Source organism: Pseudochaenichthys georgianus, chromosome 3 (genome assembly GCF_902827115.2).
Source record: "Pseudochaenichthys georgianus chromosome 3, fPseGeo1.2, whole genome shotgun sequence".
Lineage (NCBI taxonomy): Eukaryota > Metazoa > Chordata > Actinopteri > Perciformes > Channichthyidae > Pseudochaenichthys > Pseudochaenichthys georgianus.
In genome coordinates, this window is record NC_047505.1 from 39,803,996 (window position 1) to 39,819,179 (window position 15,184).

Below are 15,184 nucleotides of genomic sequence, written 5' to 3' on the forward strand. Positions count from 1 at the left end.
CCTCTTATCTCCTCTTATTTCTTGCTTGTCCTCTATTTTGAGGTTACCACTCCATGAAGCCAAAGTGTGGGTGCTTTGACAGTCACTTCTCAGGATAGTTTATGTATTTATTTAAAGATTAAACAATCAATGACAGAAACTCAATGGGATATTTACAGAAGTATACATTTTATACCAGTGTCCGATTTACATTTTCTTTGTCACTGGACACAATGTCTTTCACAAAGTCTTGAACAAGTAAAAAGCTCTATCCAACCATGACTTTATATTTCTCTTTCCTATCAATATGTATTCTAACACGCTGTATTTTCAGTCTACTGAGGCTGCAGCAAACCCTCTGGGAATCCATTACCTGCCAATGTTGTAAAAACCTTGGCACAAATGCTTGGGATAGGCCCACTAAAATAAAGTGCAGTGCAATACTGACAAAATAAAATTAAACATGCTACCTCTTAGGTCCTAAACTAAAGATCCAGACATTTTCAAACATAAAGTTCACCGGGGCGTGCTTTTATTTTCATGCCACACTTGTACACATATGTCAAGTGCATATACACACACACACACACACACACACACACACACACACACACACACACACACACACACACACACACACACACACACACACACACACACACACACACACACACACACACAGTGCACACTAGGACAGTTCTATAAAAGCTAATACATTAGTGTCAGAGACATATCAGCAAATGAAGGGAGTGTTGGCCTTTATAAAAACATGTGTATTTCATAAAGTGATACCAACTATTGTTTACATTGTCTTTGTGAAGGGTAACATAAGCCTTGTCGCTGCAGAGCAGAGCACACAACTGTGGATACGTGTTTGTTTCAGACAGGATACTGCATCAGACTGTTTGTCTTAACACTTTGTAAACAGCGTGACGATATATCTCAGGCTTTAATTCCTTTGTCTGTGCATGCATTATGGTGATCCCGTTTTGATTAGACACCCTAACTCATTTTAATTAAATACATAAAATTGAGAATAACAACTTTTGGTGCAAGTGCTCTTGTCTGACAGCACAAAAGTAAGAGAATGGTATCGTCTCAGAGGCTATTTGTGTTTGATGTTAACGGGCAAGCACAATGCATTAAGCCTGGAATGTAAGTAATGTGCACTTAGACATAGAGCCCAGCTACACTGTGTGGACAGCATCGTTTAATGTGCAGCAATAACTCTGTTAGGCTGCTGCCTCTCATTGCCTCTCTTTAACCCTGCATCCTCTCTATATCTCTTCCCATTGTCACCCTCTGTATACATTTCTTAAACGGTGCACTGGTGTGAAAGATGAGAGAGGACTGCATGTCTCTTTGGCGTTATTTGCTTTCCGACTCCCTCTGGTCCTGTTTGTCTGAGTGAAGCAGGACACTGAAAAATACTCCAGTTACATTTGATATGATGCACTGGTTCCAACTTTTATGCTCGCTGTAAAAAAGACTGAAACATGTTGTGATTCAAGAGATGGAGCTGAACTCTATCGGTATACATGCAGGCCGGCCTCTACAGAGGACCCGCATTCTGGGTGAATGACTGCGAGAGCCGCTGTATGGCAGCATGAAGTGTGTTCATTTCCTTATTTATTGACTCACTTGCTTTTCTCTGAGTGTTTGAAATTAATAACAGCCAGCAGAAATCAGACAGAGGGATGAAAATCAGCACTTTCCCTGCAGTGAAGCCATTCATCAAGCTAACGAGGGGGAGAATAGCAGTGGAGGAGGAGGGGAGGGGGAAAGTGACGCTTGGAGAGGGAGCGGGAGGGAAGCAGGTGCAGTGTGAGGCAGAGAGGGGAGGGAAGGTGACGGTGGGTACAGAGGCGAGGGGAAGGAAGCTAAGTTTGTTTGGGAGGAGGAGGATGAGAGTCATTTGGAGGAGAGCAGGGCAGACAGAAGAGGCGGAGCTGCGTGTCACTCTAAAAAGAGGGCTGGAGATACCAAGAAAGACGAGTTTGACATTGGAGTATAAATAGAGAGGGAGGAGAGAGACAAAAGGCAGACAGTTTCTTATGGACTAAAACACTGAGATTGGCACAGCGATCAAAGCAGTATACAAAGACGATATATTCATACATCTTTGAGTCCATGCATTTCTAATGAGTGGATCCTACAGCCTTCCCACAGTGTTGTCCACACTAGGCCTCTTCAAGTGGCACCCAGTCCCCACCAACAATCATCAAACCACCAGATCTCACAGGGACATTGCAACATTAGGAGGACGATGTACGCAGATACAACACAGAGCTTCCGTATACTGTCTCCAACAGTAGTATTGTACTCCCCTTCCTCTCACTGCTGGGCGATGATGGGCCTGCCCTCTCCTCAAAGCTTTCGCCCTTGCGATGGCTCAGTCCCATGCTGCTTCGCCTCCCTGACAGTCCACCAGAGACCCAACAGTATCTCACACCCAGAGCAGGGCTGACTAAGCACTTACCGCTGAGCCTCTTTTCTCAGAGTGAGAGAGGAGCGCCATGCTGAGAACTCTGTCACAGGGAAATAATTAGCAAAGTGGAGCTCTGCCCAAACACTAGGCTAAATCTAGTACCACTTCACATACAAATGCAGCCATAAATCTTTTCCCTGTCTAGCTTTCTTTCATTCTTTGCTAAGAAAGCATCATTCTCACGCTAGGGAGAAAAATGTAAGTTTATTGCTTGGGTTTTATATATATGCATTACAATTTAATCATTTGTGGTACTTATGATGACTTCAAAGAATGTGGCTACCAGTAAGAGAGAAAGCTACAAGCTGCTTTGCAATCTTTCAGTTCCAGCTGAGATCTAGTGCTTGGTGCCACGTGGCCATCTCACTGTACATGGATATCTGTATTTTTAACTTTAAAGTTACATCACAGTGTCTTTAGTCACCCGGACTAAATATAGTCAGTCCTCCTGAGCAGTCTCCAGTTTCTCACTCCTTTCTGAGAGGCAGGTGGAGCAGAGAGAGGAGGGGCGGAGGAAGGAGAACACCCAGTCTTGAATACATCATCCCTCGACTTTTAACCCATATGGAGCAGGAGGTTGTTTTGGTCCTTTGCGCTGCCGACCCCTTTCTCTCCGTAGCCTCTGCGCCCCTCCTCTGTCTCAGTCATTTTCTCCTCCACATGACAGGTCAATCTGGATCGATTTCATCTGCCCTCGATGACTGAGACTAACATCCTGGCACCCAGAAATAGAGCTCTCTGTGATAACAGAGCCTCCGACCAAGCGTTACTGTTAGAACGCAGTTCAGCGAGAGAGGATGGGGGAACACAACCATTTAGGAAACCTTCACAGGGGGTACTGCACTGATGAACTACTCTGATATAAGGAAGCAAAAGACATGGGGGATGGATAGTTGTGACTAGTTGGGTAACACTGTTTCAGCACATTTGACTTGAACCACCCCGCCATACAGCGAACACATGGCTGGTGGCCTGGCCTACCTGTTACAGAATGCCTGAACACACACGTACACACAGTTAGATACACAAACACACACAGGCCTGCTTCCCCAGTCTATATTTGAACTTAGCTTCCTTTCTCACAGCCTCTTTCACACACTTACTGTGCATATACACACACCTGGTGTTTTATCTTTGTCAGCATATTCTGGGTCCTTCAACTCCCTGCTGGGCTCTGAACTCCAGTGTCTCTTTGCACGGCGAACCCCTGAGGTGCGCCTGCCTTCAGAACACACACTCACACACATGCCACTCGCAGGTGAGTCACACTGGCAGCCTCACACCAACGTTAACCTCTTTTAACTCCATGCCATCCTTAAATCTCACACTGTAAATACAGGTGAGCCTGGAAAATGATTTTTTCTCTTGCATTGGTGGAGTAGAGGTGCAGTGACACCATGTCCTGGTGGTGGCTAGGCAGTGCAGGCCGGAGTCAGGACACTCTTTCCCCAGGCAAGGACACGGAGACCTGGCTCTCCGTCTCCATCACTCAGCCTGTCCTCCTGAAGCTACGTGGACAGACTGCTCATCGCCCTTCCCCCCCTCCTTATATGCATGGATTTGCATAAAACAAAGACATGGCTCTGCCTGCAACGTCTGCCTTGGTTGAAACTGCTAAGAACAGGATCGGCCAGACCACACCGCACGCAGCCCCTCTAAGCTCGGCTGGCAGGTTGTCAGAGCGCAACATCAGTATAGCGCAACATCAGTATAGCGCAACATCAGTATAGCGCAGCAGCGTGGCGAGGGAACTGAGATTTACGAGGCTGACTAAGATAGACACCCTCATGGTTTTCCACTTTCATTCATTTAACATCCGTTCCCTTGGCATTGTTTATATTCTACACCCCTTAGCAGTGAGCAGAGGGCACCTAATTCACAGTGATGACGTGGGAGGAGAATCAGAGCACTTAAAACACTTCATCTAAAGATGATTTGTCCTTGTCTTCCCTGATGGCTTTTGTCCTGCTTTCCCTCCTGAAGTTAAGTGGAGCTGGATAAAGGCCAGCTACTGATCCCACGCCCCACTTAGACACAATCAAGTAAATAACATTGGATAGAAGTACAAGTACACACAAACACACGTGCATATATACATTCTTCAACAAGCTGCGTAAACCTGCTAGCATCCTTTTGTGTCATGAAAAAGCACATCAGAGCACGTAATATAGAAACAAAGCCATTACAGAAACAATTGTGTGTTATACATTTTCCTCTCTGTTAAAATATTCCAGGATTCAAAGTGTATTATTCACTCTTCCCCTCTTTTGCTGTTCAACACACATTTTGGTCTCTGGCATTTTCAAAATCTGAACATGGGATTTACATTTGAATAACTGACTTTTATGTAGTGGTTTTGCTGTTGATTCAGGACAACTGAAAACATTGTATATTTGTGTGAGTGTGTGTGTGTGTGTGTGTGTGTGTGTGTGTGTGTGTGTGTGTGTGTGTGTGTGTGTGTGTGTGTGTGTGTGTGTGTGTGTGTGTGTGTGTGTGTGTGTGTGTGTGTGTGTGTGTGTGTGTGTGTGTGTGTGTGTGTGTGTGTGTGTGTGTGTGTGTGTGTGTGTGTGTGAGTGTGTGTGTCTTTGCATATTTAAATAAGTTGGTCAAATACATGCAGTACGCTGTAAAAAAGTGATGGCACTAGGTCATTAGGCAGAGATGTGATAGAGAGAGATGTTGGCAACATATAAGGTGTGCGGTACATTATGTATCCATTATGGGAGCCTTACAGACATGTGCAATATGCTATAACACACTCAATATCATAAGTGATGCCTGTATCCTTTATCTGTTTAATATGAAAGTCTAATATCATTTAAGAATTAATATTGATTATGTTGTGTAGGTGTATATAGGCAACAACACTAGTTATAAGTGTCTGTACTATAATTATGTTTGATATTATTTGCACAGCTGTGATTATCTTTTTAAGATTGTTTTATAAATCTGACTGTATTCACTGTCATGGATATGCATTTACAGTGTAAAGAACAACAAAGAGAAAGATATCAAGTAAAAAAGTGTTTTACCTCAGAGAGCCAAGGGCACGGGGGACAGGGGCTTGAAATCACAGATGGAGGAATTTTCTCGATGACCTAAATGAGCAGATAAGATTGAACAAAACATGTAAGAATAGATGAATGAATATTAAGGCAAATACACTTTTCTTGTCTTCTTTTCTACCTGGGTTTTTTTCTACTGCGTCTTTCACCCTCTGGCACTCTGTCATACACACACACACACACACACACACACACACACACACACACACACACAAACAATCACAAAGAAACAAGTCGATCCATTCAAAGCAAGATTCACTCTCCCCTTGTCTGAATGCACAGTACATGGATCATAGTAAGCATTTGATGTGCAGGGAAATGTAAAAATGTGCATGCAAATAGATTCTACAGGCAGAAAGCATGCATCAAAACACTGTGACCACAAGAGACAAAACTAAATATCTAAGCATACTGGAAAAATGTGTCTTATGCCAAGGCCTTTAACCCGCTCATCTTATTAAATGACATCATTAATTGTTCTAAAAGGGAGGACATTTATCGTGCAGACAAATACACAGTGGAGGATGTGAATGCATGCCTTTGCTACTGCTTGAAGACGGACACTTTCATAAGCACCCCTCACCAAACACCTACAAGTTGCTCCAGGCAGGTCCAAATCTTGTTTTTCATATTCCCAATAAATGTTTCTACACAAGCCAAAGCATTAGCTTGGCTCTTAGCTCGCTGTTCCCTGATGCCAAGAACGGTCCCTTTAAAAAGCTGTAGAAATGACAGTTGTGGAAATACACTGCAGTGAAGGACATTTTAAATCATTGGATTTTCAAATAAATGCCATATAACTCGGTTCTGTGTAGGACCTGCAGGAAAACGGCAGCAATGCAGCATGATGGTATGAGTACTGCAGCAGGGGGAAAGGCATTGCATCTAAATCACAATCACATCTAACCCTAAACTGTCATTATAGTGACAGTTTAAACTAATTATGTAAACAGTGCTGACAAGGCAGAACATTTTTTTGGAAAAGGAAAAAAGGCCTTTGAACTAACAAAATCTGAGGAGCAAAATACAGTTCATTCTTCATGCAACAACAAATTGCTACATGTTGATAAATGTTCCTCTCTGTAAATTGGTAAACCCTCATCTGATGTGTTTGTATGTGCTCTATTGCAGCGCTACATTTCAGTAAAAGCTCACTTTGCAAATACTAATACTTACAATTGTAATGCTCTCATGGATTGAAGGTGCTTTCCTTAAAGCTGGCTTTTGTATACATTTAAAAAAGGTATGCTACTTTGAAATACCTTTTGTTATGTTTGAATTCTGACACCTTTTGTGAAATGAGACTGCTGAAAGATGGTGTTGCTTTTATTTAATTCACAGGCTCTCTGTTTGGGTCCATTTACAGACATATAAAATTACCCCAATAAGTCCCGACCACCTCATTACCAACATAACCTGCAGCCAGTCTTTCAAGGACAACTCTCTAATGACACTGCACGTCTCCGCTTAATGACTTTTTAAAGCACGGTGAGACTTTCTGCTACAAAGAAGGGAATAAATTAATAGAAAGAGCAAAGCGCACTCTGATAAAATAAGAAGCTTAATTGATCCCCGATGTCTGTTTAATATTGAAGACGTGAGTGAGTGTTTCCTTACGCTGTCTCATATACTCTGGTGTATTTTATCCCTGTATCTACATTGAATCTGGTCACATTCGCAGATGTGGCTGCACCTGGATGTGCTAAGACACCTGACTACTCTTACTGTTAGATACCTGCGTATACATACAGCATGCCCTTTTTCTGCATTGCTGTTCTTCAGAACCAAAATCATAAATCAGCAAAAATGTCAGATTTTCACTGTGAAAAATTGTTCTACAAAATCATGACTTTATGAAATACTAAAATGTGATGATATCAATGCGTGTTCTAATTTGTTATACAAGGCAACGTGGCCTTATGACAGGCTTGATACATGTTTGTGAATATTACCAGTAAATGCTTGGAAATTAAACAATTTCAAATGATAGAATGGGGTCAAAACCATGCAAAATATATGTTTTATCATAAATTCACACGACTGAGTTATACTAAACAGGGTATATTAGATGAGTCCAATAAAAACAATACTTGTGTTCAATTTGAATAACAGATGAAGGTCCATATTGAGTGTGAGAATCCCAGTTTAGCAGGTCCAGTCTTACTCAGTTGATATAAATAAGAGGAACATGTGTTTTGATTTAGTACCACTGGTTGTTTTGTCGTTTCTCTGCAACACCCACAAAACATTCCTCGAATGATGAGGGTGTGAGAAAATCAGTGAACCGCTTTCCCTGACCATCATGGCTGCCACAAACACTAAAGGACAATGCTCTTCATACCACTATGATTAGTTAAACCACTTCAAAGACTGCTTTACTTTTATCATCCCTATTTCCACTTGACAGTTACTCGAGTTTTCAGTTCAGCTACGTTAAATGAAAACAGAAAAAGTTGGCTGCATGATACTAACCCTGCAGTCCTCGGCCAAGTGTCTGCCCTGTTCTACATATTTGTAGGTAACACTTGTGCTGCTTTGTGTTTTCTTTATTTAAACCTCCTGTGTACATGTATGAGTAATCAACTGTTAACTAAGATACTTTAACAGATTACCTCAAAACAAGAAACAGTTTCATGCAGTTATACATATGTTTAAATTGTGTTTTGGACTTTGTTAATATCCTCAGAAACCTACTTCACTTATAAAATCAAAGTATGCTGCGAGAGTGTTACTCTCAAACACAGTGTTGAAATACAGGAAATGGGTTAAAAAAAAGTGGCAGTGACAAGTCTTGAATTGACTGTGTACTGTACCATGACGGATGTGCATGTACATATTATTCAGTGGGTTCTGGGCAGAGGAAATGAGCTTGAGCTCCCCAGGGCAGGGATTACTCTAATGACTTTGAGAGCAGCCTTGTGCGCTCTAACTTCTGACCTCTGCTCATCCTCTTTTCCAAAAGAAGACAAGAGACACACACATGTTTTCTTAGACACAAACTCACACACACAAGCAAGCACACATATTATTCACACATACACTCATCGACCTCACACACGGGCCGGCGTGAGTTAAGTGATGCGGAATCACACACAAACAACAACACAGCAGATCCTCTACAGCCCGGCACTATCTAAAGAATACAGACCCCCAACCTGCTCTTATTTTTGGGTCTGTCAATGGGCGTACTGCTACTTGAACATCATGCTGCATCTTATGCCGTCAGCCCGCAAAGCGCCAGCGTTCCATATGAATGCATCATTGGAAAATCGATAGATGTATTGCTTACATAACCATTACGCACCGGTACCACGGATATTACAGGAAACATCTTTTAGAATTCAGAACTGTTTTCAAGCAAATGTCATTTATGGATTTTAAACATTTATGGATTTTTAAACAATTCCAGAATACAAAAACACTTTTCAGTTCTAGTGCAAAGGCATTGGAAGTCTAACTGATATACCCCAATAATGAAACTATAAAAATAAACAGGCTTAAGATTCTTATACGGCAGCTTTAAACAGAAAACACATTTTCATTTTTTACATGCCACCCTAAACACATCAAAAAGCCCAACACACAAATGCACAGCCTTAAAGACAGCGGCGCCTAACTCCTAAATAAAAACAAAAATGTTCTCTCTTTGAAATGGCAACTACCGAGACATGTTCTTTATAGGGGGAAAGAAAAGCAATTATTCTCTCTGAAGTCAATCAATAGTTTTGTGTGGCTAATGTTAAATAACAAAATATAGCAGTGCTACGCTTAGATCAAATAGATGTAATTAGATAAATTGAGGAAGAAGGTGAACGGCTTGGCTGTAAATTGCATGGTGTGTGCATGCTAAGACCCAACACTGGCACAGCTGCACGGAGCTGCACTCACAATTTATCATCTCTACATCGCAGGAGCCAGTGGCCCACACCACTATTAATCATCAGCAAAATCATTTAATTCAGCCCAAGCCCGACTATTGTCTCATTCTCTCCCCTCACTCTGGGCAAATCAGCCACCACAGCAGCAGCACACACTTCAGAGGAAATCACACAAAACAGAGTGGGATACAAGTGTTGGGTTAAAACGGGCTTTTCTTTTTTTCCTTTCTTTTTTTGACAAGCTTTCCCTGGCATCATCCCTGGCAGATTGCGCATTTGATAGCTTTTTTAAAAACAAGTATGAAATGTACTGTAAGACTTCTCAGTGTAGGATAACTGTTGATCACTCAGTGCTTTGACAATGTGGTTATTCTCTATGAAAGGTGCCATTTGTGTTTATCCTTTGCTCACAAGCTTTACTCACAGCCGTTTCAAAAAGCTGGGAAATCCAGACTGAAGCTGTTCTCAGAAACCTTATTCCCTCTTTAAAAGTGGATTTTGGCGCATAGGTCTTCCTGTTTCAACAAACAAATTGTTCTGGAACAGTGAAACAAGATGCCCACAAGGCTATTCCTTGTCCCAGAACTTACAGTATAACTTTCCTCTTGTGTTTCAGAAAAGTGGCCTTTTCAGTTAGTACACCAATGCAGTGCAAAAGCTAGGTTGAAGAAGACGAAAGGTTTAAAAAACATCTGTAATGCCGGATTGGTTACAGCGGCGCTTATAGCCTCTTTCTCCCCACCGCAGCGGCTGACTTACATTGGCACCTACTCCAGCGCCCCCTCACATGCCTGACATGGCTTCTGCCCTCACTGCACCTTCCTCTCTGAGAGCATGGCTGCCCAAGGCCCACTGACAAACAGGATAAAGCAGGGCCAAACGATGACAGGCTAATGACAGTGAGCACACAGCGTCCAAAAAACACAGACAGCGGGCACACAACACATACACAGATCAGGAAGCGAGCAAAATGAAAATGTGCAAATGCAGGGTGCAAATATAGAAAATGCAGAGCCACAATAAATTCACACAGAGATGTCATCCTCACTGTCCTTGAAGAAACAACAAACTCAATTCACAATCACACATATTTAGGATCACATGCACACACGGTCACACACAGAGAGATAGAGATATATACTGTGTATAGACACACACACACACACACACACACACACACACACACACACACACACACACACACACACACACACACACACACACACACACATATACACACACAATAATCATAGGTCACATTCTGCAATAAAATTAACATAATGTAATTATATTATACAAACCCATAATGATTCACAGATGAGGATGTAATTCATGTACCAACATATTTTAAATAAGGTAATACTTAATTTACCATAAGAAAAAGTGGTTTGTAAAGATCATTTAGATTGAGTGTAACACAAAAAACGTTTTTGGGATCGTTATGTTCTCAAAAGACAATAACGTGTCAGAACAAATATCACATCTAGGTCACTGCATATGCTAATCTATTTTGTTGTGGTTTTGATCAAGTTATCTGTAACAACAGAGTTTTCAAATGCAGCATCCGGGTCAACATGAAACAAGTGCCTTGACCTGAATTACTTTCGATTTTGTACTTTATCAGTTTGGGTACAATTATTAATAACCGTTTTTCCAATTAAACAAATATGTTTCTGATGCGTTCAGGGTGACTTGTTATTAATTTGAAAAAAATAAACACCCAATATGAACAATGATAATATGTAGTGCAGTCATTTCTATCACGTTACGTCTTGATTAGTTTTTCATTATGTTTCAAACACAAAAGCAGAAGATTTTCAGGACAAGTAAAAAGAAAAGTGAGAAACGTATTGAAGTCAATTACATACATTTATTGCATATCATTTAATTGTATGAAATGAAAAAAACGAGCACATATGAACATCACATATGGTTAGTGAGTGAAATAATTTTGCACAGCAAAATATATATATATATACTATTTATAAGAGGAAAGATTAATCAACATATTTTCAAGATTTATTTGCGAATGATACTCCCTCGTTTTGCACATGCAGGGTGTCAATCCCTGACGATCTAAACAATGTCCAGACATTATTGAATATAATAATTGTTATTGCTTTGCAAATATTGAGTTCGTTAGAGACAAAACAAATATCTCCTGATCTGACAATAAAGTATCAAAATGTTACGAGTAAGTCGTAATAGAATGCCAAACGTATATGTTCAGATGTGGACAAAAGCTACTAACTTTCTTCTTGACTCCCACATGATGACAGCGAGGATGATGTGTGCATTTCAGTCAAAAATACGTCAGATCGTGAAAACATTCATTTTCAAAAAGCATGGCAATTTACTTTTACTTTTCCCCACAAGGCTTTTTGAAATACAGTAGTGAAATGTGTGCCGGTGACCAATATAATGTTGACATCTCTGATTCAAACACATGCTGCAAAAGCGCTGTTTATGCACTGCACAATACTGCTCATTGTAGCCTATGAATTGGAGCCGAGACAACTTTTCTCAACCATCGTTAAAAATACTTTTGTGCAGCAACCTTATTATCCTATTATATATGTGCTTTAACCTGTAGCACGTTATCTTTTGCAACCTTTAAAACTCTGTACTTAAATTACGCATTACAATTATTCGAAGTGTGTCATAAGCAGAGTGGAATATATTTAAATAGTAATATAGGCTTTAGCCAACAGACTAAACTTTCAGGGAAGGGATCGTGGAGTATTTTCTTTTTTCCCTCGCACCAGGATCCCCGCCGATCAACTCCCATCTGGAATGCATAGCGCATTCACTGCAGCCTAATGACAGCCGCTGGTGGTGCACTTCAACACAGCTGAAATGCACTTGTGTAAGGGGGGTGGGGGGGGGGGTGTGAAGTCCTGTCACTTTTTTGTTGCTGTCCCAAAAAAGTGTAATGAATGTATGAATGCCATGCTCATCTGACAAAAATGACATATTCAAGCACATAAAGAAAATAAAAACCATACATGTCCAGCATGCAGGAAAGTTCAATTTACATTTTCTTTAAAAAAAAACTAATAAAAAAAAAAACAATGAATAGTTTGTAATGAATATAGTCTTTTGTTGCTCAACACAAAAGCAAGCAAACGCATGAGATGAGGTGGCGTCAAACGGCAGGCTCGCAATCCTCCAAGTTTGGCAGACGAACAAAAGAAAGGTAAAAAAAGACCGAAAACATATTGTCGATGGATACAGTTTTCTGTACATTGAATTCAAAGTAAAATTATGAAAAAGTGTAGGTTGATGAACTTCGAATGAGTAGCTATACTTAGTGCTTGCATGCACACTTTGTATACTGCAGCATAAAGTTGGATCAACTTTCAAAAATCATATTTTACTCAAACAATGAAAATCTTATGAACAACGATGACAAAAATATTGACAGGCAGGCTATGCATAATATGTTGAGTATGATAGCAAAAAGTAGATCAACGTTTTCTATGCTTCTCCAAAATAAAAAAAACATGGGTGACAAAGCCCTCAAAAAAACAGTATGTTTAAAATAATAAAAATAAAAAGTTGACAAATTAGTTCTTGGTCTATCATTTTCGCCAACAAAAAAAAAAAGTTTCATATTGAAAACTTTTAGCGGGGTGAGTAACCCAACTGATATTCTTTTTTTCACGATAATGTCGAGACTCACATGAAAAATTCTGGGGATGAAGGGTTGTTGTCGCTGCTGGATCCATTTTCTCTGAAGCCGTTGCTGATGAGCTTTTCATACTTTTCTTTGTACGCGTCCCTCTCCCGGACCAGCCTGGAGATCTCCTGCTTTAGGTGATCGACCTGCTGGACGAGATGCGACTTCTCCCCCTCCAGGACGTGCCGCTGCTGGACCCGCTTGTACCGGCAGGACTGCGCGTAGCCTCTGTTCTTTAGAGTCCTCCTCTTCTGTTTCAATCTGATCACTTCTTCCTTGCTGACCCCCCGTAGCTGCCGGTTGAGCTCTCGCACTGACATGTTGACCAGCTGGTCGTCTGAAAACCGGTCATCCAAGCGCATGTGTGGGTGAAGTGACCCAGAAGTGCCGTTGGACTGGGAGCCAGGTGACTGGTGATGGTTGTTGCTGTGGTGGTGATGGTGGTGGTGGTGGTGTGGAACTCCGTTCTGAGCAGCTGCTGCAGCGATAACTGCCGAAACCACCGCTGCGGCGGACCCCATCTCTTCCCCGGCCATGGTGCCTCCTGCTCCGGCTCCGCCAGCAAACTGCTGGCCCCTGGCATAGCCATCGAAAGACTGGAGCTGGTGACTGCTGTTGATCAGCGCCTCGACTGCGTCTTCGGGGCTGAAGCCCAGCGCCTCTGGATTCAACTGCTGTTGATAACCGGACATCCAGTAGAAATCCTCTATGTGTGCCTTCTGTTCGCTCCCCGAGCCCGGACTGGGCGCCGAGAAGCTTGGGGAAGGGGGCACCGAGCTGCACGGCGTGCTCATCGGGGTGGAAGACAAGGATCCCCCGGCGATAAGGCGACTGCACTGGCTGATGTTGCGATCGGGCTCCACCGGCTCCTTTTTCACTTCAAACTTCATCAGATCGAAGTCATTAACATATTCCATGGCCAGGGGACTGGTGGGCAGGTCGGAGTTGCTCATTGCCAGCTCTGATGCCATCCTCTTGCTGCTGCTGACAGTCCTCCAAGTGGGGTGAAGAGCAGCTGTCAAACTGGGTTGGTTTGGAAGAACGTGAGCCAGTTTGATTTTTAAGCGTTTGTCTTGAAACTGAAAAACAGCTTTTCAGAGTCCTTTTTGCAGCCGCGGACTTGCAGGCGTGTGAGAGTAGTTTTTCTTTGCAGTCTATTGCACAGACACACCAGTGCCGCGCGCACGAGTAGCGGAGTCCTTTTTCAGCATGTGAAATTCGGCGGTTTTGTATTTCAAACATTTAACACTTTACGGGCTCTTCATTAATACATGCGCAGGCGGAGAGGGAGACGAGCCGAGAGTTGGGGAGTGAATGCAGCCTCGCACGTTACAAGGCGCTGACTGGTGGGGTGATTTTTAGAGGGATCACACAGCAGATGAGTTTAAGCATTGTAGCCGCCCTGACGTCAGGCTGGAAATAGGAAATTGACTCGGACGAAGAGCCAATAGGGTCGCACACTCCGCGAGCTAATTAACATATTGGGAGCCTACAGAAACAAAACTTTTCGCAACTGTCAAAAGCCATCAGCTGACTGTCAGCTGGGACAGACTTTAACTCTTTGACTACATTTGCTTTAATTTTAAGTTTATACGGAACAACAATTTATCATAGTTGATGATAAGCGAAACTAAGTGAACCTTGCATGCTTTAAAGCCATTCACATAGGATTCCCAATGTGCACAAAGAGAGGCGAGAACACAAGGAGAGAGAGAGAGAGATAGATAGATAGATAGATAGATAGATAGATAGATAGATAGATAGATAGATAGATAGATAGATAGATAGATAGATAGGTATAAGGATAGATAGATAGATATAAGGATAGATAGACATGCATGCAAATATGTATATATCTATAATCTGCCTTTTATGTACAAAGTGTTTATTCAAGAAGGGTACATTTAACTGTTTTCCTGTTTAAGCTGCATTTATATTTTATATTATTTTCATTTTTAATCCAGCATTAACATTATTTTTAATCTCCTAGAAAAATACGTTCCTTATTTTATTAATGACAATAAATAACCAAATGAAAAAAACTAGGACCAACAAAATGTATTAAACACGAGTGCCATATATGGATGATGATTTT

At 41.6% G+C, this 15,184-nt stretch overlaps 1 protein-coding gene across 2 annotated transcripts in view; it reads right to left on the reverse strand.

The window, feature by feature from the left end:
- mafa (MAF bZIP transcription factor a) overlaps window positions 1-14,438 on the reverse strand; it is a 76,851-nt gene extending 62,413 nt beyond the window's left edge. For both annotated transcript variants that reach the window (XM_034103001.2, XM_034103009.2), the window contains exons 1-2: window positions 13,093-14,438; window positions 5,500-5,565 (exon numbers count right to left, since the gene is read on the reverse strand). In XM_034103001.2, coding sequence (XP_033958892.1) covers window positions 5,538-5,565; window positions 13,093-14,060 — 996 coding nt within the window. In that variant the 5' untranslated portion in view covers window positions 14,061-14,438 and the 3' untranslated portion in view covers window positions 5,500-5,537. The remainder of the gene's footprint in view (window positions 1-5,499; window positions 5,566-13,092) is intronic.
- Window positions 14,439-15,184: the final 746 nt, after the last annotated feature.